This window comes from Colossoma macropomum, unplaced genomic scaffold (genome assembly GCF_904425465.1).
Source record: "Colossoma macropomum unplaced genomic scaffold, Colossoma_macropomum, whole genome shotgun sequence".
Taxonomy (NCBI): Eukaryota; Metazoa; Chordata; class Actinopteri; order Characiformes; family Serrasalmidae; genus Colossoma; species Colossoma macropomum.
In genome coordinates, this window is record NW_023494803.1 from 7386460 (window position 1) to 7412103 (window position 25644).

General features: G+C 40.6%; 1 protein-coding gene across 1 annotated transcript in view; it reads right to left on the minus strand.

The window, feature by feature from the left end:
• The window catches only part of hhat (hedgehog acyltransferase), a 121593-nt gene that overhangs the window by 80376 nt on the left and 15573 nt on the right, over window positions 1-25644 (minus strand). The window contains exons 4-7 of the mRNA XM_036594003.1: window positions 23443-23556; window positions 22959-23153; window positions 8793-9053; window positions 4986-5148 (exon numbers count right to left, since the gene is read on the minus strand). Coding sequence (XP_036449896.1) covers window positions 4986-5148; window positions 8793-9053; window positions 22959-23153; window positions 23443-23556 — 733 coding nt within the window. The remainder of the gene's footprint in view (window positions 1-4985; window positions 5149-8792; window positions 9054-22958; window positions 23154-23442; window positions 23557-25644) is intronic.

Genomic DNA, 25644 nt, shown 5'->3' on the forward strand with positions numbered 1-25644 from the left:
TTACAACACCTTGCACGTACCCCTCCATCACGAATGGATTTTAAAAATATAGCCTTCTCAAAACTAGCATCAAACAATGAGTGCGTTTACCTGCACTCCATCATCCGATCATAATCGGACTTCTGCAGTTATCTGATTATTCAAATGGTCATGTAAACAGCACACTCTGATTTCTGAGATCGGAGTAAGGTCTACAGACCTGATTAAGAAATCTGACAAAGAGAGCTGGATTTTAGCTCAGTAATCAGATTTCCTCAGTGCATTTGGACTCTTACTCTGATTTCTTTCGGATTTCTCAGTCTGCGCATGTGCGAAAACAGAACGCAGTACCGGAAAATAAGCAAGCAGCGTCGCCGTAATATGCAGCAAAACACTTTTGGATCGACGCTGAAATCAACTACATTCTCCACAAAATGAAGGATTTAAATTTTCTTCATCTTCTAGATGATGTACGTTCACAGTTTCAGGTAAAGTGCCACAAGGTTTAAAAATAAAGCTGCGGCATGACGTTTGAGTTCCATTACGTTTACGTCATGTCTTCTGTGAGTTTACTGGCTGGTTGCAAGGCAAAAAATCCAATTACTGCCTGACTCGTGTAGACCCAGAGTTTCCCCGTTATCTAATTAACCAAGTTCATGTAAAAACATCCATCAGATTACTGACAAAATCAGATTTTCTGCAGTTATCAGATTATTAAGTGCATGTAAATACACTCAATGTCTCACACATCAGGCACCATATTCATATGTCATCTAATAACTTTCTGTGAAAGAGCTTACGAAGTAAATTAAACTCTTTAGACGCCTGGTTCCTATCACCACCACTGTAAACAATTCTGACTCGATGAGTTTCTCCAGAACAGAGCATTTCACATCGAGACACTCTGAATGACTGTATACATCTTAAACCTCTAATTTTGAGTCCCCCTTTAACTGTGTTGTGTCAATTCAATATACTCAATGCACATATTGAATATGTCACTGATAAAATATGGAGAGAAATGCTTGAAAGTGTAAACACTTTCACAACTAGACACAATGGTAACGTGTCTGGGTTTGGTGACTAACTGTAGTGAAAATGAACTGCGCCGTAGCAGCTCAATATATTGAATGCACATATTCAATACATTGTTTCAATATACTCAATGCATGTATTGGATGTTGGTGCATACAGCTACACTAATGAATATAACAGGAAAACAGAAAAGCCTGTAATTGTTCAGCCTGCATCAAAGCCGGCAAGCCCAGCTAGACATGGTAACAGTTCCCCCCCCAACAGCTATGACCCTCATTAACCTCAGGGGGCACCTTGCACTTTAGACTGAATCTTAAAAAGCTCTCTTATCGTGGCTAATAACTGTGTTATTCCACTCCACTGTACCAAAATGCATCGCTGAACTGCTGCACAAATGGGACAGCAGAGCTTCATGCTTTGGTTGCCTTTGTCCTTCATCTTGTGTTCCCACAGCAACTTCTGGTCTGTTTGGTACGTGACATATTATACAAGTGTACACTCACCAAGACCAGGTCCTCATACAGTACTGTACAAAAGACAGAGACATCTCTTCAATTATTTAGTCAAAACAATAACTTCAAAAGAGACTTTCATTTTTTAGCATCAGGAAAACCACAAACGCTTCAACAACTAAATATATATCAAACACTTCAGTATTTAGTTTGCCCACTTTTGGCCTTTATTACAGCGTCCATTCTTTTCAGGACACTTGCTTTCAGTTTTTCACAGAAATCTGCAGGGATATTTTTCTGCACCTCCACAGTTCAGTCTAGGGTTGGGCCGATAGACGACCCTAATGTCCACTGTCGATGGCTGACAGATATCATGATGTTGAACCAGCATCACTGATGATCAATCAGAGCTTCGTTGTCATGGTTGCAGCCCAAACAAATGTGCATCAAGGTGGTGGCAGAACAGCTAATTTTGTTTGTAGCTCACACGACAAGAAAAAGCTGACTAAAAATATGCAGAGGTTAAAGAAAACGTATGGACCACAGCTGGAAAGGCTGTGAATGACGGTGAGTAAGTTACAGCAACTGTATATAACCGCAGTTCAACTGCTCCTTTTTAATGGGGGGAGCAACAAACAGGCCTCAAATTCTCCCACTGACTTACGGAAAGAATCGCAGAATCACTCATTATACAGCTTCAGCTGGCTCTTCTAAGAGGTGGTGAAACTCTTTGCCCAATCCCATTTCACCCCTCGCCCCGTAGCTCTTCATTTTGTGTGTTCACATCTAGGGGGTGGGTGTCCCGATTTTTGTTGAGATAGAGGGGTAGGGCGAAGTGTTAGGGCTACACGGTACTCCAAACGGATTTTTATGAGAAAAAATGAAAAATTGGCAAGATGGCTGCGCAAGTGAACAATAAAACCCACAGATGTGAGAATTTCCTCCGTTAAAAAATTAAGATAATCATTTTTTGTCTCAATTTAATGTCATTTCAGTGTATTATGGTCCTTTTCTTCATAAGAAGAATAAAAAGTCACTAGTACTATGCTGATGTCTCAGTAGCTAGCCAGCTAAATTTCCCATTCCACCTTAAATACAGCAGCAGTTACAATCAAAGAATTAGAGATGGGCGATAATAAATAATTGCCCCCCCCCTTCCCATTTCAGAGGGAAGATTTCAACCACTAACCCTTGTAACTCAATTTCAAGGGGCAACATGACACTCCAAAACAAGGGATAGGGGTACAAATAAAAATGGGATTGGTCCTACATGTTGTCTTTTTTTGTAGAGTCGAATGTATCCAGGGTAGGCATCTTTTAGTTGCAGTGCTTTAAATAAAAAACGTTTTTAGAGTGATTAGATTAGAGAGTTTAGATAGACTACATAAAAATTTGCATCTGTTTTTCCGTCCGAAAAAATTATACTTGGTGTGAATGGGCCTTAACACTACACCCTGATGTCACTGACCACTGCAATGTTTCCCTGTAGACATCGCCATATGCCAATTAGGTAGACATCGCCAAAGCCTAGTTCAGTCTGGTTGCATTTTCTGCTTCTTACAAACCAAGTAATCCCAAACACAGTTAATAGTGTTGAGGTCCGTCTCCTTTTCTCAGTGAGGTTCTTCTTGAACAGCTACACATCCTTTCAGACCCACAGTGCTGAGTCATCTTCTCACAGTGGAAGGATGGACAGAAACACCTGTGGATGTTTTCAGATCTGAAGCAGCTTGATTTTCTCCTCTTTCTCAAAGATGAAAGCTTTAAGTGCTGTTTATCTGATGGGGGCAGTTTTGGTGTCTACCAGATTGTTAGGAGTCCCATTTTATCTGTAGCTTTTAATAAATGTTTCGAAATTATGATTTTTTTTTACTTTCTCCTTCCTTATGTAAGTGGATCTCCTCCAAAATGTATCCTAAAAATGAACAAACTGTATTTAAAGGCTGTTTTGCCCCTGGTATTTGGGGGTCCCATGTGAGCTGGTTACTCCAGCGTTGGCTGGCTGCTAACTCCACCGCCACAGCAGCGCTGATGCTAGCTTCAATGGCAGCAAAATGTTTGGATTAACAATTCCTCTTTGGTAATGTTCTCTTCTTCTTTGGTAATGTGCTCTGCCACACACTGAGCTCTTCCACATCTCCTCTTTTGTCACTGGTTTGGGAAATAAGTAACAATTCACTCTTTTTACCAAAATTGGCCAAATTTTCAGGTGAAAAAATGTGCTGCGGCATATTGTAAAGTTTATCAGAGCTATCTTGAGCACAGTTATGGTTACTAGGCTGTGAAGAACCATCTGGGTGATCCAATTTGCTACATTGCCACCCTGAGGCAGATCAGTGCTGCATCTCTAGTTATAAAGAATATCACAGACAGGAGTTTGCTGTTTTGTGGGTGAAGTAGGCTAAACAATGAATCTGAGCATCTGTTTCGCCCTAATGGACAGCTTTACGTCATAATAAGCCTATACCGCACACCCCAACAAAAACAATGATTTTGAGACATTAGGGGGGGGTCCCAAAAGTTATTCAGGGTGTCCTGGACCACCCAGGACTCCTGTATTTCACACACTGGTGGTCTCTGACTTTTGAACAGTACTGTACGTGTAACATACTTGGTGATGATGTTTATATTGTTAATTCCTCACCATTGCCATGTATAATATAAATCAGTACTTCATGTGCAATACTCTACGTGCAATTTGGGTAAAATATCCTTACAGTGTAAATATATTTATTTTATATATATATAGTATCCTGTGGGCAGCGTCCTGTGACCACTGATGAAGGACTAGAGGATGACCAACACAAACTGTGCAGCAGCAGATGAGCTATCGTCTATAACTTTACATCTACAAGGTGGACCAACGAGGTAGGAGTGTCTAATAGAGTGGACAGTGAGTGGACACTGAGGTGTTTAAAAACTCCAGCAGCACTGCTGTGTCTGATCCACTCAGACCAGCGCAACACACACTAACACACCACCACCACGTCAGTGTTACTGCAGTGCGAAGAATGATCCACCACCCAAATAGTACCTGCTCTGTGAGGGTCCATGGGGGTCCTGACCACTGAAGAACAGGGTAAAAGGGGGCTAACAAAGTATGCAGAGAAACAGATGGACTACAGTCTGTAACTGTAGAACTACAAAGTGCACCTATATAGTAAGTGGAGCTGATAAAATGGACAATGATTGTAGAAACAAGGAGGTGGTCATAATGTTATGCCTAATTGGTGTATATCGTCTATAAGGTAACAAGTTAATTGCTTGTTAATTCTCCTCTTGTTACTTCTTTTCTTGGGTGCTTTGCTACCCCTTTGACTATCTTATCTTATCTTGAAATAAAACTGCTTTTGATGGACGTTTGTGATTGGTCACAATGCTCGACAGAGGGATCAGTAATCACTGCACTCACTACACTTACTGACTGTGATGCAATAGCAAGCTTATGTTTCTATACTTTGTTTAATTTGAAATGAACCGTGCAGCCTTAAAGGACATGTCTGTAAGTCGCAGGCTTACCCAGTGCCCAAGGTGGGAGTATGTTGAGGTAGGTCTCATTGTTCTGGATGGCGTGCATGTACATGAGGTGGATCATGAGCTCTGCCAAACACCACCAGACACACACACGCATGATTCTGCCCAATGCCCACACTGCTGACACCTTACACACTGGCTTCTCCATCTGCAAAGGGAAGGAGGGAGGGGTTGAGAAAACAGCGGAGAGTCCGAAGACCTTTCTAAAGCCCTATACTGGTGTGGGAGTGCACAGCAGTGTTTTTCACGCTACTGAACTCAGCACTACTGAGTCAGCATCAACCTGCGTTAGCCCCTTGGCCTAAACCCATCACACACAGAGCCCGATGCAACCACCCTCAGTGCACCCCAGAAAAACCTTACACCTGCTCTAAGCAGAGTGAGCTAGCATTTGTAATATGGGGTTAAATATATGCAACAAAATGCAGACTCAGTTGGAGAAGAATGACTCAGTTAAATGACATCCATTGCAAAAATTCTCCACTTACCCCCAGATGAAGTCAATCAGCAGAGACGTTTGGTCAATAAACACTAGAAGCCAATAATCACCCGAATGTTCTCCAAAAATGTCCCTAAAACTTCTATTAAACCACTCAAACTGCTTCTAGATCTTTATTAAAGGGGAATTCCTTTAATTTTTCAAAATTTCTGCGTTATTCAGTCGTTAAGATGTAAACAAAGTCATTAAGGCTTAATTTCATTCCAACCCTTTGCTCCTACCACTGAGCCCTTAGCCCTCTGTTTTGCTCGTTCACGTCTAGGGTAGGGTGTCTTGATTTTTGTTGAGATAGAGGGGTAGGGCGAAGTGTTGGGGCTACATGGCCCTCCAAACAGAGGTTTTTCAGAGACTCCAAACGGAGAGTTATGACAAAAAAAGAAAAACCGGCAAGATGGAGAACAAGAGACCAAAGAAACTCACAAATGTGAGAATTTTCTCTGTTAAAAATTACGATAATCACTGTTTTATCTTAGTTTAATGTCGTTTCAGTGTATTATGGTCGTTTTCTTCATAAAAAGCATTAAAAAAAAGCACTAATAGCATGCTAATGTCTCAGTAGCTAGCTAGCTAACGTTCCCGTTCCACCTTAAATAGTCCAGCAGTTCTGACGCCTGAAGCGCCAGAATGTAACTGCTGCTCCATTTAAGGTGGAACGGGAAAATTCGAATGAGAAGCTGGTGAATAACTGACTTCAGCTTTGTATCACCAAAGAATTAGGCGTGGGCGATAATAAATAATTGCCCCCCTCTTTGAAGGCATATGATGCCCTAATTGTAACTAAAGCCCAGCAGTGAGGAGCTGAACTTGACCCTCCTCTGCTATCACTGAAGACGGGCCGGATCACCTACAGAGCAGCGCTAGTAGCTGTTAACGAAGTAATTTTTTTTTTTTTTAATTTGAGGGTCCCGTTTCGTAGGGCAAGATTTCAACCACTAACCCTTGTAACTCAGTTCCAAGGGGTTAGGGTGACACTCGAAAACAAGGGGTAGGGGATAAAAAGAAGAAATGGTATTGGACCTAAGAGTGTTCTGACAGTAGGGACAGTTAGCAACTTGGACTTCTTTACTGTGGTGGTAATAGAAACCAGAGGTCATGATGTCTACAACACCAATATAGCCATTCTACTTACTATCTAACACTGCAGTCTATCTATGTGTCTACAGGTTTATATGGTTGATGATGGTAAAGTAGACAGTAGTAGCAGTGTTAGTGAAGTGGTACATCTGGGGGGGAAAGGGTGTTTTTTTTTGGGACTATTTCACCCTGCATTTACCTCTCTGCGCCATGAAAACCATTTCAGGCATCAGATTTCTGTAAGGTAGCTGCTGTTTAGGTGCTTCTAACATAGCTTTTTAAATGCTTCAGATGTCTGGCTGCCTGTCACCACCAGTGTGAACTTGGTAAGTGTCTCTAGAACTACCCATTTCACATCACTCTAAAAGAATGAAACTGACAGAACGTTGCACAGACTCATCAGTAAGGTTTAAGACACAGTATGACTTACTATAAACTATTAAAAAGGACAAAAATTTTATTGAGCTAAATTCTAAATCGTCACTGCACGCATGTAATGCAGGCATATGGACACCACTGATTAGGTTCACAATATCTGTTATTCCATTTTATAACTGCAAATCTTATATTTTCAAACTAAAGACCATGTTAAAAAATAGAAACAACAGAAATGATGAATGCAATATAGCACCCATGACATGCATCCACATAACAGGGATCAGGAAATCAGAAATAGGCACAAAACTGTCTAAAACGGCCACCTGCTGTATTCAGCTACACTGTGTTCATTTTAATAGTTCACAGTAAGTCACACTGTGTCCTGGTGCCCAAGTCTGTGTGACATCAATGAAGGGCTAAAAGCAGTTTGAGAGAAGAATAGGGTGACTATTGACTTCTAGTGTTTGTTAGCAATGTTAGCCTCGTAGCTCCAGCGCTAAAGAAAATAACCACAACTTGGACACCAAATATGTCTCAGCTGATCAACTACTTTTGAGATAGTTGAGAATTTTTTTAAATGTGATTTTTTACCAAATCATTACTTTAAGTCTAAATCTGTCTGTTAGCACTATCAGCATAGCTACTCACATTACTCACATATAAAGCCTTATTAATGAAGTTGCATTCGAGATTAAGGATGTATGCGGATATCTGAATCATGCTGGTACCAGCAGACAATTGCTTGGCAAAAAATCTCAGCGTTGGACAGATTTTCACATTTGGACAATGTTTCAAATCAATATCTGATGATGGATTTATTGAACTCCAGAAGAGCAGAACGTTCAGGCGACGCTGCCCCTTTCTGCAATCTTTTTTTCTGAGCAGCATTTACTGAAGAATGTACTGACAATAAAAAAGAACACATACATCCCTGACTGTGCATCAGCATGTGTGCTGATATATCATACACCGATCAGGCATAACATTATGACTTGTTTCTTGTTTCTACGCTCATTGTCCATTTTGTCAGCTCCACTTACTATATAGGTGCACTTTGTAGTTCTACAGTTACAGACTATAGTCCATCTGTTTCTCTGCATACTTTGTTAGCCCCCTTTTACCCTGTTCTTCAGTGGTCAGGACCCCCATGGACCCTCACAGGAGGTACTATTTGGGTGGTGGATCATTCTCAGCACTGCAGTAACACTGACGTGGTGGTGGTGTGTTAGTGTGTGTTGTGCTGGTGCAAGTGGATCAGACACAGCAGTGCTGCTGGAGTTTTTAAACACCTCAGTGTCACTGCTGGACTGAGAATAGTCCACCAACCAAAAATATCCAGCCAACAGCGTCCTGTGGGCAGCGTCCTGTGACCACTGATGAAGGGTAGATGACCAACAGAGGATGACCAACACAGATGAGCTATCGTCTCTGACTTTACATCTAAAGAGTGGACTGACAAGGTAGGAGTGTCTAATAGAGTGGACAGTGAGTGGACACAGTGTTTAAAAACTCCAGCAGCATTGCTGTGTCTGATCCACTCAGACCAGCACAACACACACTAACACACCACCACCACGTCAGAGTCACTGCAGTGCTGAGAATGATCCACCACCCAAATAATACCTGCTCTGTGAGGGTCCATGGGGGTCCTGACCACTGAAGAACAGGGTAAAAGGGGGCTAACAAAGTATGCAGAGAAACAGATGGACTATAGTCTGTAACTGTAGAACTACAAAGTGCACCTATATAGTAAGTGGAGCTGATAAAATGGACAATGAGTGTAGAAACATAATGTTATGCCTGACCGCTATACATACATGTGTCCACACTGTCCCTCTAACCTGTTGGCTGAAGTCTCTGTAGGTAATGATGGGTCCGTTGTAGAAGAGTGGATGGTAGAAGCAGTAGGCAGTGAGATTGTACAGCTGCATTATGAACATCCTCATTTTTCTGAACTGTAGAGAGGAACATTGCTGGCCTGGAGCTCTGACCAGCAAGGGGTTCCAACACAGCTCCAGACTGAAGCTAATACATCGAAGGGCACAGACTGCAGTACCGAACAGCAAGAGGTAGTAGCGCTCATCTGAGTCGTACCAGCCTCGCTGTGGAGAGAGCAAAGAAGGGACATACAGGTCACTTCAACAACAATAACACCCAAAAAAAATATAGTGATACAATAAAATGAAATTCTTGGCCAAAACAGAAATTCAAGCCACACCTTTTTTAAAAGTGCATTTTTATAAATACTTTTAAATCAGAGGTCACTAATAGGCGGGCCGCGGTCCGAGTCTGGACCCAGACACTGTCCTATGCTGACCTGGACTTATAACTGAGAAATTATGGAGAATTATTTAATTTCGACAGGGTGGTCCTATTTTAATCGGCGTAACTTTTCTAGCCTTTACAGTAGCTTTAGCGGCCCGAGGAGACTCACAGACCAATCGCATGCGTTGTAAGTATCACTCGTGACGCTACTCAGCCAATCAGATCTGTGCATTACGATGAGCACTGAGACTCGAGTGAGTGACGCACACACAGGGGAGGGACGAGGCAGAGAAACAGCAGTCAGAGAAGAAAGTGAGTCAGAGGGAAGTTATTTCACATGTCGTGCTCAAAAAAGAGAAAACTGACAATAAATGTTGTTGAAATATGACTGAATTGCACTTTAGTTGATTTGATATTCAGTTGTTGACTGTATAAGATGTTGATATACCTACTAGGCTACTTCAGTCTACAGTATATGGCACTCAGTCATAAAGCAGGTTAGACATTATGATGTTCTGGACCTTTGCTTGAGGAAATTTTCTGTAACTGGACTTTATTGAATTTTAATTAAAAACCCCTGCTTTTAAATGAACATAATAAACTTGAAGTTATTATTGTTACTATTATTATTGATAAAATCTGCTGTCAACAGGACACAACTGACAATAAAACAGTGTGTTAGATTTTGACACTTTGTTGCAGTCATACTTAATTTTTTTGTTTTTTTGGCCAAAAAATTGCCACTTTTGACTATTTTCACTTGAGATTTCGGTGCATCCCTGAAAAAAATCCAGCCAAGAGCAACTCCATGGTCAGAAACTGACCACTGATGAAGGCCTAGAGTGGCGATCATGAACCAGCAATGCAAACGTAATCTCCAACAAATTTTTACAGTTGTTTAAAATTACACAGTACTTATAAAAAGGCTAAAGCACTGAACACTATCCTACCATCAAGCCCTACTAAAATGCCTAATCACACACAGGAGACATTGTAGCACAGTCTAATAAAGATTTAAAGAGGTATAAATAGACACATATGAGATTCTAAAGAGAGTTTTATAAAGACATTTTTGGTTTCATTCTTCGCTGAAATGGCGAATCTTGGCATTAATTATCCTCTTAGGTCATTCTGACAGACACACCCAAAGAGTATGTGCTCAAGTGAGAATCTGGCAGCAGGACAAATCCATCTGATGATCCTGGGTTTACAGAGTAGCTAATACAAACTGAGCCCCATCAGATGAGCTACAGTCTCTAACTGAACAGCAGCAAGGTGGAACTACAAGGTAGGGGTTTCTAGTGAAGCAGCCAGCGAGCGTAAAGCCGTGCGCACAGGAACACCTGTGATTTGTTAGGCTGTAAATTTGTCTCACAAAGCCCTGAAAGAAAACAACTAGGACTGGGCCGTACAGCCCGGTGATAGTGGCTCCCTTGGGATTGTGAAGCAAAGGGCATATTAAACGAAATGAATTAACTCCGGCCATTCTTGACAGGCTAATTTCAGCGGTCAAAGTCACAATGAGAATTAATACAGGATTAGCTGCTGCCTTATATAAATCCGATGCTGGGCTCATTATTATAAAGTGCTGTTAAGCCGTCTCTGACTCCTGGCAAATATATGGATAGTGCAGGGGTGTCAAACTCAACCACTAAAAGGGCCATATCAAAAAATCTCAACAGATCTGTGGGCCAGCTGTGTCTCCAGTTCTGCCCCTCTCATTATACAGGGCGATTCAAAAGGATTCATCCGTTTTAAAAGCGTCATATTTTTTACAACCGTGAGGCGCCTAGGAACCAATCACATACTAATTGTAAGAGGGGGTAATAGAGTTTCTGACTGTCACCAGAAGATGGCTCCCTTCAGTCTGCGAGGAGATGAGACCCCTGAGCAGAAAGCATTCTGCATTCTCCACTTCAATAAGAGTGAATCCGTCATAACTGTGCAGTGTGATTTTCGTGGGCAGTGAACCTCCAACAGCTCAGAGTGTTTGTTGTTGGTTCCACAACACTGGATGATCTCCGAAAATCGCACTGAAAGAGCCGTGAGTGCAGAGACACCCGACATGCTCAATCGAGTATGGGATGAGTTTGACTATGGCGTTGATGTTGTCCGTACAGCTGGAGGAGGTTCATATTAAGCACTTGTAAAATTACATAAACTTTACGCTCAGTTAAACCATTTACAGTTTACTGCATTGTTCTGTAAAGATTTACAAGTGAAATAAATCATTTTGAAATTGGATGAACCTTTTTGAATAACCCTGTATGTTCTGCATACAGGTTAGGTTGAACAGGTATGGTGATAGTGGGCAGCCATGTCTGACTCCTTTGCCAATTTGGAATCAATCTGTTTGTCCATATTCCGTCCTGACTGAGGCTTGCTGATCAGTGTAGAGATGCCTTGCTGGAACGTTCAGATGCTCTGGCATTCCCATTTTCCTGAGGACATTCCATAACGTTACGTGGTTAACACAGTACAAGGCTTTGCTATACTTGCTTTCAAAGTCATGATGAACTTCATTCAAATCATCGACTACACTGCTACGTACAGAAATCCATATATGTAATTGAGTGGGTAGCAAAAAGCAAAGACGGAAACATTGCAGCGGGCAGGAGATGATTTACACTCGTAAACAGCAGAGCTGACGCAGTCCTACTGCTGGGAGCCGCAACAAGGAGCCGGGTAGCTTTTGCTAACATAAATTCCTCTTTATTGCTTCATATATCACAGCGCTGTCAGCAGCAGAGTAACCGTATCACTACCATTACACCTGAGCTGGGACACTGGAGGGAGAGAGAGAGATAAAAGGAAAGAAAGAGGAAAAAGGTAAATAAAGGAGAGGTGAAGAAACATCATAACGGCTGCTCAATGAACTTGGATAGCATATGACGGCGAAGCACATTTTATCAAATACAACAAAATGGTCCCATAAGCAGCTGCACCATCATTCTCTATCATCTTGCCTTCTGGCTGTTCTTGTGTGTCATATTCCAGCCAGCGCCAAACACAACCCATGCTGCTGAGTTTATCTAATACAATATCCTAAGCGTGCTCCCAGGCAGAACTGAGCAGCGAGCGGTGAAGAAAATCACCCCAGCAGAGCCGCTTTCCAGGCCTATTTATCAGGCCTCCACAAAATAAAGCAATACCCGCTCGGCTAACAGAAAGATAGCGCTAAAATGTGGGCAGAAGCACGCCGAAATTATTCTCTGCCGTCTGCTAAGGCTTTTCTCCCCCCCTCATCATTTCAGGAGACGCTGGTGATAGCTAAATGGTCTCTTGAGCGAAGTGGCTTAGAAAATGCTGCGGAATGAGAAAGCAATGACAGAGCAAACTCAAAAGAACCGCTAAGATGTACTGAAAAGCTTATGCTAATCTGGGAAAAGTCATCTTAACAGTATTAAAGAAAGTTTGGCAAAAAAAAAAAATCAATTTACATGATTTTCTCTATTTCCCCAAACACAGTCAATCAGCCAAGATATGTTTGGTGTCTTAAGTGTGTTGTAGTTTTACACTGGAGCTATGATGCTAATGTAGTTATGGACACTTTTTTGCAATACGACTTTTCATTTTTATAGACAACAAACAGACAATTTGAGATTACCTAACAACGTGAAATGATCAGGCAAATGTGTGGTGACTCAGGCTTACAGTTTGTATGTAAATGCATTTTCATTGATGCATATTAGTCAGGTCTAAATTGACATATTCTCTATAGGGAACTTAAATAAGGCATTTTTACTCATTTTAGTGCAATTTCTATTTAACATTTTGGGGGGAAAAAAAACATGATATATAAAATGTCTAATACCATTTGTACAGGCCACATTTTATGTATTTTCCCATTTTTTTTCCCCAATATGTTAAATTCAGAAAATAAACAGTAACTGGTGCATAGGTGTGTTCTACGTAGACGATGTGTTAACTTATTTTCACAGTAAAACCTGTAACTTGATCAGTGTGCCCAAACTTTTGCTTAACAACTGCAATAAGTGGTGAATTTCCCATGATTCCACTTATAATGTTTGTGTGGTTTTATGTACCAAAAACAGTCATGAGTCATGACATGGTAGGGTCAGAAATCGGTGCCAACAGCATGAATCCAAGAACCCAACCTGCCTTGGGTCAACAGTCCAGGCTGGTGGAGGTGGTGTAACGGTGTGGGGAATGTTTTCTTGGCACACTCTGGGCCTGTTAATACCAATCATGACCATTTTCCATCCTCTCTTAATCCCTCATAATTAAACAGGCTGTTTTTGTTACTGTGCTTTCAAGACTGATAGATGCAAACATGCCCTGTTCTGATTGGCTGCCCTGTATTATGTCTTATTTGGACTGTCTTGTCTGTTAGCCAGGGCTGAGACATTCCTTATAAGCTCAGTGTGAATGGGTGGTGCTAAACTGATATATGGATATATGGATATATGGATGGATATATGACATCACAAAAACAATGACTTCAAATCCAGCTGTGTTTTTGCAGCTTAATGTTTTACAGATGGACTGTATGGACTGAGGAGTCGATGGTATGTTTTGAAAGTTTAACAGTGTTTACATACCACATTAAACTCCTACTTCAAAAAAACCATGATGCAGTGTTTCATGAGACTTTTAACCTTTTAGATGACTGTACCGGTACCAGCACACTTCCGGCAAAAGGCTCAAATACAGCTTTTTATAAATCATTTTCATGCATCGAACTGTCCAGCAATACGGTGATGCAATATTCCATTCAAAAGCTTGAAATTTCAGGATTCGATTCCCAGAAACCATTTTGTGATCTGTTATTCGCAACAATAACGACTGTCTCATCAGCGACAAGTGCTGCACCGTTTTGATACTGTATCGGTATCGGTATCTGCGCCGATACTGGCGCTGAAACGCAATATAGGTATCGGGGCTGGGGATACCAATACATTGTCGACAGAACTTAACAACACGTCGGTGGTGTCGAATGACAAGCAGCAGTAAAAATGCTCACGGCAGAATCTGTAACTACATGCTAACTAAGCCGGTTACCGGTTAATGTTACTGAGAGAGCAGAAGGAACCGCCAGACTCTCTGCGTAATGATACACTTTAGCCTCAATTTAGCCTTTTGCACAGCAGCCCGCTAGCTGGGCCTGAGCACCCACTAGCCAAGCCTGCGGGCATCTTCGTCGGTCAGCTGTATCACTCAGCACCAAGAAAAAACATTGAAAGTCACTGATCCTGACAGCGTGAATGGTGATATTTACTGTACCGACACTCAGAGATGCAGCGCGAGTGAACAAGACAGACATATGAGACAAATGACTTGAGAAATTTGGATGTGAAACAACATTTTTGAGCCAGAGAAGCTGCTGTGTGCTGCTGAGTAAACACCACAGGTTTATCTACATACTGTTTAACTCTGTTTCCAGCTGTTTTGCACAATAAAGATATTTTACGTTTACTCTAGTTGTTAAATATGGTTCTTATTACTAATTATATAACAGTACTACTAAATATATATAGTAAATAAACAAAAATAAGTTTTCTTAAGCATCTAATAAATATAATGCAACAAGTAAATGGCTTCTAGACAAGCTGAGTGTGTTTTATTTGTGACACAGAACAAAGATTTTACCAAAATAAAATACTGTAAAAATGCAATTGTATAAATATGAGGACTTATAGGTGAGTTAGGCTAGATAGAGTTAATATCTGTATCGGTCGATACGAAAGGATCAGGTATTGTTATCGGAAGTGAAAAAGTGGTATCGGTGCATCTCTATCAGCAACATAAGCAAGGAATGAGCAAACGCTAGCAAATCTTATCTGCAAAGCCTTGTGGTCTTGATAACACGGCCAGAGTCAGAGATCAGTTTAGAGATATGAGTCAGGCGGAAGTAAACTCCTCCAGTCTAGTCTCTGTTACTCTGTGTCAGTAATTCATACAATTATTCTGATAGTTGGCAAAAAACTGGAGAGCGTTCTCTTTCAAATGAGACCAAGATAATGACTGTAGCCCACAGTATGTGGGAACAGTGCTCCTTTTATTTTGGGGATACCGTTTCAGGCCAAAATGGGGCGACAGTTAAAAGATTAAGTAATTAAGAGTCATGGTTTGGTTTGCATGCAACAAAAGTTAAATGCTTTTTACTTTGCTAGGAATCTTCTGGCGTCATTTAGCAGAAAGGTTTTGGCTCCCATCAGCCAAATACCCATTTCATTCTCCTTAAGAGACGTTAATCACATTATGATGATGCACATCATAAAAACTTAATCACTCAGTGAGCTCAATTTATGCTGTTTGTACTCTAGACTCCCATTTCAGGTTCAGAGCAAAATTTTAGCCTGAATTAAATGAGCCTGTGTGCGTATTGGCTTCTGTAAGCTGAGGAGGGAGAGAGGCAGTGTGGATATTGATCACTTTGATCAGTAGCTTCTCCTGCCCCATTCCTCTGAGCTATCCAGTTATGTAACCTCAGATATAAACCCTGTCAGCACCTGCTTTGTTATCAGGTGCCTCAAAGGCGACAAGCGGTCCTGGTAATGGTCATAAGAACAGCTTTGGATGATTTCTCTTGTCTGTCATCCTAAAACCTGTTGTCAACGTGTCATTGTGTGTTTACATGCACTTAATAATCTGATAACTGCAGAAAATCAGATTTTGTCAGTAATCCAATCATGCACTTGAGTAATCAGATAATGTGAAACTCTAGGTCCACATGTGTCAGACAGTAATCAGAAGAAATAGCCAAAATACAGCACTCTTCATCAGATTTCTTAATCAGATTTCTAGATCGGAGTATGGAGTTTACACGAGCATTTGAATAATCAGACAACTGCAGAAATCCGATTATGATCAGATTGAGTGAATTTGCATTATATAGTCATGTATTTCAAATGTCACAGAGTTCAGCAACTACCCACTGACTTCTATTACAGGTGAGTTTCAAGGTTTCTTGGCACAGGGGAATGCATCTATATTACTGTCCACAGCAGTGGTCACCAACCTTGGTCCTGGGGATCTACTTTCCTGGGGACTGTGGTTTGAACTACAATCTGCAACATCTGCTCCATCTAATTAACTTCTTCAGAGGTCTCTGATTGGCTGGATGAGCTGCGTTTGTGTAGGTATGGGATAGAGGCAGCAGCTTGGAACTAAACTCTGCAGGAAAGCAGATCTCCAGGAGGAGGGTTGGTGACCACTGGTCCATAGTAATCAACTGTCCACTGTGTTTTTTGTGACAAAAGGAAGCGGTTATAAAATGTTATTCCACTCACTGAGTGCAATTATGCATTCGGAGCAGAGAGATCCGTCAGTCTTACACTGTGCAGAAAAGCTAACTTATCCTTAGACATCATATCAACCCTTTAGAACCAGCCATCCCATCAGCAAGATGCAAAGCCATGTTTGTTGATGTGGGCCGTTTACTTCCTACGTCAATCTAAATGTACAGAAAGCTTTCAAACCCTTTCAAACCCCAGCACAATGCTTATTCAACTGTTTTGTATACAGATCAGTTTCCATTCACCAGCTTTTTCATAACGTCATGTGATGTGTAGCCCACATTCTGCATTTGACTGACTTTGGTTAGTGAGTCACAGCCAACTGGACGTTAGCAAATACACAAACTTAGATTTACTCCCTGTTTCAATACCAGTTTCAAGAAGTCCACTTGGCCTTCCCCTTGGGAGAATCCCCAGAGCCATCTTAAGAGCCGTTCCATTACTGTATTAGCTCAAGTGAAGGATGTTAGATGAGCCCCCCAGAGTGGGGAGTGATCGAGCGAACACCAGTGTCGACTTTAGCTGCAGAACTTGTGCAGAAATCATTGCGACCTGACACATTTCCCTTTTCAAACCTGAACATAATAGTGGACAAAACTGTTTATAAGATATAGCAACAAACTGCTTTAAAATGCATTTCAAAACCATAACATTCGATTTGCTGGGCTTTAAGTTACAAACTACTCCATCTGTTATACATAAGTGCTGATGCAACTTCCCTTTCCTCTGCTAACTGGCTCGATAGCATGCTGAATGCTACATGGCTAACAAGAACAACAGGCATTTCACCACAATTCTACTCCAAGTTTATATCTAGACAAGGCAATTGCGCACACACACTACATACTTTATTACATTATTATCACACTTCAAAAACTTTTTGCATTGCAAAGTTTGCATGGCTAGCTGATTAGCTCACTGAGGCCAACCTGCTGAATAATCTGCTCCTCACTGTTGTCTCCCCTCCCGCTTCTGCGAGTGGCCACTTGTGCCACGCACACTCACTGAGCACTTTATTAGAAACATTATACTAATACTGGGCAGTGCCTCCCTTTGCTCTCGAAACAGCCTTGACTCTTTGTGGCATGGATTCCACAACATGTTGGGAAACATTCCTTTGCTATTTGAAATTGTGGCCATGAAGGGCAAATGGTCAGCAATAATACTCACAAAGGCTGTGACATTCAAGCAATGATTGATTGGTTTCAACAGGCCCAAAGTGTGCCATGAAAACATTCCCCACACCACTGCACCACCTCCACCAGCCTGGAGTGTTGACACAAGGCAGGTTGGGTCCAGGGATTCATGCTGTTGGCACCAAATTCTGACTCTACCATCTGTGTGCCTCAGCAGAAATCGAGAGTCAACAGACCAGGTTACGGCTTTTTGGTCTGTCTATTTCTGGAACCCAGAAAGTGAAACCCAACGTGGTCTGCTGCTGTTGTAGCCCATCCACCTACAGGTTTCGATGTGTTGTGCATTCTGTGATGCTTTTCTGCTCACCAAATTTGCACAGAGTGGTTATTTGTTACTGTAGCTTTTCCAGGAGAACAGCAGTTCTAGAAATACTCAAACCAGCCTGTCTGGCACCAACAATCACACCATGGTCAAAATCAATGAAATCACATTTCTCCCCTCCATTCTGATGGTTGAACATGCCCTGAAGCTGCTGGCCCGTATCTGCATGACTTTATGCACTGCACTGCTGCCACATGATTGTATTATTAGACAATTGCATGAATGAGTAGGTGCACAGGTTTTCCTAATAAAGTGATCGGTGAGTTTGGGAGTGACGCACATCTGAGTGGTGAGTCAAAGTGAGTGAGAACAAGTTAAACAAGAATTGAAACAGGGCTTAAGTTAACTTACTCTAGAGCAGAGATGTCTAAAGTCCAAACGCAGCCCATGGACAGATTTTAATTGGCCCCTGGCTTCTGTTTTACAGTGTATTATAAGTGGCCCGCCAGCCAGTATGTTGCAGTTCTTCCTTTCACCTGATGGTGGCAGCTGACTAGACCTGCAGCTTCATTAAGTGAATGACATTTAGTCAAGACTACAGACATAAAGCTCAAACTAAACACTGAAAACTGATGATTTTTGCGAGATGGAAAACTTTTCATCAGAGCAAATTCAGTAGTTCAGTAAATATTAACCCTTTAAGGTCGAACAAAAACGCGGCTACACTGTGTTTATTTGTATATGAGGAACATTAACTAACAAAACCAAACGTATAAATTTTTGTTTAGTTTTCAACAGGTAAACACTTGAATAGGAATAAGATAAATACATTAGACATGTTGTATTGTTACTCTTAAACAATTTAATTACTTTTTATAGGTGCATATTGATTCAAACTGCTCTGAATGAACAACAATAAAAGAGGCCTCGTGCATCTTTTATACAGTGATAGGAAACACGGTAGCTCACAGAAAGCTCAGACTCTATTCGTGACATTTTGAAAACGTAATATTTTGAATCATTTGTGAATAATACGTCGGCCCTCAGGTATTTTAACACAGTACAATCTGGCCTTCTTTGAAAAAAGTTTGGACAGCCCTGCTCTAGAGCTACTTGTTCACAGCTTTGACACTGAGCTGTGAGTTCGGTCCTTCACACAGTTTCCAACACGTTCCACCTTGAGGAGAGTCTCTCAGCCTAATAACTGTGACTTATCTACTAGTTTTTAATTCACTTGTGGGAAAGTGCTTAGAACCGTCACCAAGCAGTGATTGTTGTTAATGTCTATTTTTTAAAACCTCTCAATTTATTACCAGTTTGAATCACTGCTGTTTGGTGTGGCTCAAACTCGTAATAAACTGCAAAGGCACTGTTGCTAAAGCTGACTGGAGATAAACAAAATCGGAATCTCTCTTCCTTCGGTCGACTCTGTTTATGCTCAGCAGGCATGCTAAGCGAGCAAAGAGAATAATTAAAGATTCCTCTCATCCAGCAAACCATCTTTTCCAACCACTTCCTTCTGCGAGGTGCTACAGATCTCAGACAACTTGTTTCGAGAACAGCTTTATTTCCCATTGCAGATAGGTTTGCTAAACTCTTCTGAATGTTGTATATCATTATATTCTGTGTGTAAGACTTGCTGGCTTTAGTAAGAATGCATTGATGAAATTATTGTGTAATTTCTCATGGTTGTTATCTATCATGTTGAATACTATATTGTACTGTATACTGTTTACTGTATGTTTATGTGAATTATGCTACTACAGAGTAAATTACATCTTGAAGGAATTACCACTGAAGTAACGTGGCAATAAAAGAATCAATAAGCGAGTCAATTATGGTCCACAAGATGATCTTAATGGTGAACATGGTTTCTAAATTAATCTGGTGGGCCAGATAAGAACTGTAATGGGGCTGGACTGTTCGTGACACCCCTGAATCAGAGTTTTCCTTTCAGCAGGCAAAATAAAGCCATGCTGCAGAAAGACATTGAGATAAATGATTGCATGGAAACCTCAATAAGGAATGCGTGCATAGATTTATGTGTTACACATTTCATTACAGATTCCCTATAAAAACGGTGGCAAAAGGAGGGGTAATTTTCTAAATGCTGTACTTTAAGAGATTGTAAGGCTATGCAGAGGGTCGTCTAGACTGAATTTTACTGGAGATTCAGTTACTAAAGATTTATGATGCTCTAGTAATGGGTTACGTGACATCTCAGTAAGGGAACGGGAAAGAGAACGAGAGAAAGAGAGAGAGTGTTTCATATGATTAGCGTGGCGTGGCTGGGTGAGAGTGAGCTTCATATAGGGAGCGTGGTGTGCGCATGTGTGAGAGTGAAAGAAAATAATGTTTTATTCATTTACACAGTGTGTACATCTCGGCCAAAGAGAGGAAAAAGCACATTACTGTGCAAAACCTGAGACCGCTCCTTATTTATTTAATGTCCTGTCAAAATAGACATTACAGGTATAAACTAATCATTTTTCAGCGGCAGGAAAAAAAAGCAGAAGCCTCAGCAACTAAATATAATATTGTATTTTCAGTATTTTGTGTGTCCACTCGACCCTTATTACAGCTTCCAAGTTCAGTCTTAGAAGTTTGTTGCATCACACATTCAGTGATGAAGTCTGACTGAGGTAGCAGACATATATATATACAGACACACCGATCAGGGATAACATAATGGCCACCTCCTTGTTTCTACGCTCATTGTCCATTTTATCAGCTCCACTTACTATATAGGTGCACTTTGTAGTTCTACAGTTACAGACTGTAGTCCATCTGTTTCTCTGCATGGTTCTTTAGTGGTCTTTCCCCTTCCTTATGCAACTGGATTATCTCATAACTAATCTAAGAAATGTTTCTTGAAAAACTTGTATTTAATGGCCATTTTGACTGGATATTACATACATGAAGATTGGTCTCTGACCTTTGTACAGTACTGCATGTGCAAAAGAGTGAGCGACACATAGATAGAGAAAGGAGAGAGAGTCTGAGTGTGTGGGTGTGTGTGTCTGTGAGACAGATGAGGTGTGTCTCCAATGCAGTCTCCGTATCAGTCCAATCTACATTCTCTCAGCACAGCACTGCAGATGGTGCCGCACAGGCCGGCTTCATTCTGACCCGCTCCTCTTTCTCTGCCTAAATAACTAGCCTCCAGCAACCAAGCACTCCACGCTGGACCTTACTCTGCATGAAGCCTAGGATCATTGATTAAATATGACTCTGCGTTTTCCTCTGAGACGGGGACTGTAGGCCTGCGTTAGCCTGACTGACTGATTGTTGCCACTGGACATAAAAATGTTCTGGATTCAAATCTGCTCATTAAGTCAGCAACAGGACTGTCAAAATATTCATCTAATTAATTTATATTAATCACATTTTGTGTAGTTAACTGCAATTAGTCATTACTTTCTCTTATTTGCTCACATGAAATGTTTCCATTTAAAAAGCAAGGCAGTTATAACTTAGTGTGTGACCAAAAATAGAGTGAATACACACACACACACACACACACACACACACACACACACACATATATAAAAGTTGGGACGCTGTGCAGAATGTTAATCATAACAGAATGCAATGATATGCAAATCATGTAAACCATATGTTTAAAGGAAAATACTACAAAGACAACATATCAAATGTTGAAACTGAAAAATTGAATTCTTTTTGAAAAATATATGCCCATTTTGAATTTGTTCCAAATATATACAACATGTTCCAAAAAAGTTGGGACGGGGGCCTGTTTACCACTGAGTTTCATCACCTCTTCTTTTAACAGCACTCTGTAAGCGTTCAGGAACTGAGGAGACACTGCTGTAGTTTAGAAAGTGAAATATTTTCTTGTTTGATATAGGATTTCAGCTGCTCAACAGTTCAGGGGTCTCCTTTATTATATTTTTCATTTCATAATGCACCAAATGTTATCAGTGGGTGACAGATTTGGACTGCAGACAGGCCAGTTTAGCACCTGGACTCTTTCAATACAGACTCTTTTTAATACATGTATATATCGTTCAGCATTAATGATGCCTTCACAGATGAGCACGTCACCCATGCCATGTGCACTTATGCCCCCCTATATCATCATGAATACTGGCTTTTGAACTGTGCAGCGTCCCGACTTTTTGGGATACACACACACATATATATATATATATATATATACGTATATATATATATATATATATATATATATATATATATATATACATATATATATATGTGTGTATGTGTGTATATATATATATATATATATATATACACACACACACACATACACACACACATCTTAAAAAATCTTTATTGCTTATCCTTTCGATCTTTCATTCAAAAATATGAACAAAAATCTAATCTTTACTTGAAGTACGACTGTAAAACCTAAATGTTATGAGGAAATAAACATTTTTCTCAAATCTATAAAAACATCTAATATATGCCATACTGTAGGCGCTTGAGTTTGTTGGTCCTTGACAGCAGAGGCTTTTTTCTGGCTTTCTTCTTTCTTTCCCCCAAAACAATTTGTGGTTATGTAGGTTGCGGTTTGGGAGACGTTCTGACCCGAAGACCTCACTAATTTCTGCAATTCCCCATCTGTGATCCTTGGAAATTCTTTGACCAATTAAACATCCTCCTCACTGGGCGTGGGGTCAGTACAGGTCAGTACGTCCTCTTTCCTGGCAAATTCTTAACATCTCCACTTGTTGTAAGCTTCTTAATTATTGCCATGATAGTGGAAATGGGCATTTTCAACTGTTTAGCTATTTTCTTGTAGCCATTTCCTGATCTGTGCAGCTCTTTTGTTGTACATCATTGCTGTTTTCTCTGGACTTACGTAATTAAGAATATTTTTACAGCCCATTTTGCTTATTATTACCAGGGGTTTTAACAGAAGTATCAATTCCTTTACCTCCCCAGAAAGACTAGCGTGTAAACAGGTTTAAACAGGTTTAAACAGGTTTAAAAATCCAACACAGGATCGATGCACCCATCAACATACACTGAACAACATACCTGCACGTCTTGTAAACTGCTGATATGTAGAGTAGAGAGCAGGAGGAGGGCACAACCCCAGCAGAGGATGGGACTGTGTAGTTGGGCAACAGCCAATGAAACACTGAGGTGGAGCATCAGAACAGCTATGCCCCTGGAACCCAGAAGCCACCACGCTGCCAACATGCCGTAGAGCGTGAGGACGGCCTTTCTGCTCTGTAACACACACACACACACACACACACACACACACACACACACACACACAAAGTAAGGGGACTTACATCCTACCAACATCAGAAGACGTCTTCTGGAGCAAATACTCAAGACAACCTGGGGACGTATTTCACAAAGCAGGATTTCTCAGTTTAACCAGAGAACTTAAGCCCAAAGTCAAGTCTGTCCAACAGGAAAAGAGCTGAGGGACATTCCTATTGGATAGTCCTCATCTTTGGGTTTACTGAGGAATCTTGCTTTATGAAACACCCCCATGAGCAATGCTTACCTGAGGCAGGTACACACCAAACAGTCGGGATACCACTGCGTGACCAATCAGTGTCCAGAGAAGAGACTGCCACGCCCACTCGCTCCAGAAGCTCCACTCAAAATCTGTTGGGTCCTGAAGAGAAATGCACACATACAGCAATTTGCTATGAGAACAGGCCTGGGCCATAAAACAATAACAATAAAAATCACAATCAAACATTTTTCCACTATACGCTGTTCTGTTCCACAATCTGGTATAAGCAGCAAAGGCTTTAACTTTACTATGTTTCTATTCAATCATATATATTTGACTTATAATATTTGTGTGGTTTTATGTAAAAAAAATGATCAATATAATTTATTTGCCGATCCCTCTTTATCCCTTACAATCAGACAGGCTGGTTTTGTTACTGTGCCTTTAAGGCTTATATATGTAAATGAGCTATGTTCTGATTGGCTTCTGTGTACTGTGCCTCATTCAAAAAGTAGTCTGAACTGAAACACGCCTTATAACTTCAGCATGAATGGGCGGGTCTAAAATTCTGTAGGCCCTAGGTGGATATATGTAAATGAAATCACAAAAACATTGAATTCAAAACAGGCAGCATAGTTTTTATATATAGACTATATGTACTGGGTGGTGAAAGGCATATTTTGACATGTCAACACTGTTTTCATACTACTCCAAACCCCTTTATTTGAAAAATGCTAGGACAACTAATTTTTCCCTGATATGGATCTTTTAAATGAACGTATTATTTTCATGCATGGTCTTTTTTCCTATACAGTGCTTTTTGCAAGTTTGTGAATGCTTTGTCATTCTGTGAGTTTCTACATAAATGTGACGTTAAATATGATCAGATTTTCATTTACTGAACCACGTAATCTGTCCATCGGTCACTTCAAACATTTTCATGACCACTTCCCGAATATGAGTGTGGATAAGTAGGCTAGCAAAACGGAGGTGAAAAAGTTCAAATTTGCAGTACTAAAGTTTGTATATGTCGAATTTATTCTGTTTGACTGAATGGAACTGCGAAGTATAAATTTCAATGCAGTCATTTTTTTATTGTCTTTGTAGAGACACCATGTTGTCCTACCATGTACATCACCACCCGCTTTTAGTTTCAGTCAGCAGTATGGCTCAGGTTAGAAAAACTGCTGTAGCTTAGTACTCAGCGCACAGTGTGTTATTTTGAATGAAACAGCTTTATTGATAATTGTCCATAGACAGAGCTGTCTGTAGAGGTTGCATTTCAGGCAGCATGTCAACTGGACTGCGTCTTTTCGTACAGTGTGGGTGTACAAATCGTAGGCTGTCCACAATGGCCTATTCAAATGTACAGTGTGAGTCACCAAAGGACTATATTTCTGAAAACGTACAGTTTATATCTCGCATTAGAGGACATTTAGCTACAGCTCAAGCAGCCAAAAAGACGTCAAATATGACAAGTGAGCTCTTTGGAAGCATTAGCCTCAGATGTGATTACCGCTGTTACTCTGCTACAGAGACTGTTGTTACAGGAGACAGGTGATGAGTGGGGATCAAAACTATGAAAAGTACTTTACTCCCAGCTGTACAGAAGTGCTTTTCTTTTCGCTACTGGATTTGAGGTGACTAATGTAACATAGCTAGCTAATACACTTCATTCAAAAGCCACAAACTGTGATACTGCCACCATCATGTTTCAAAGTTGGGATGAGGTTCTTATGCTGGAATGCAGTGTTTGGTTGTGCCAAACATAACATCTCTCATTTTCAGCCATAAGGATCCACTATTTCAGTAGTCTTCGGGCTGATCCAGGTGGTCTTTAGGAAACTTTAAACTGGCAGAAATATCCTTCCTGGAGAGTATTAGCGTTTCATGCTATCATACATACAATTCTAATACACTTCATTCAAAGTCAGCTAGATTTTAATAATTTAACTGTCAAAGTACATCGCACTCATTTACACTAACTACTTAATTCTTAAGTAGCTAGGTTACTCCTTATGGTATCAGTATCAGCTACTTAAAATCACACACTCACACTAGGTTTAAAAAAAAAAAATCATACTTGTGCTTCTCCAAAAAACCTCTATTTTTATATATTTAACCAAAATGAGTCTTTTTTCTTCAACATATTATTCACGCTGAAAATTAAGCATTAGCATACGTATATAATAATAAATATCAAAAGCACCCTGCATTATTAATCTCTAGAGTTCACCTGGTAGTGTG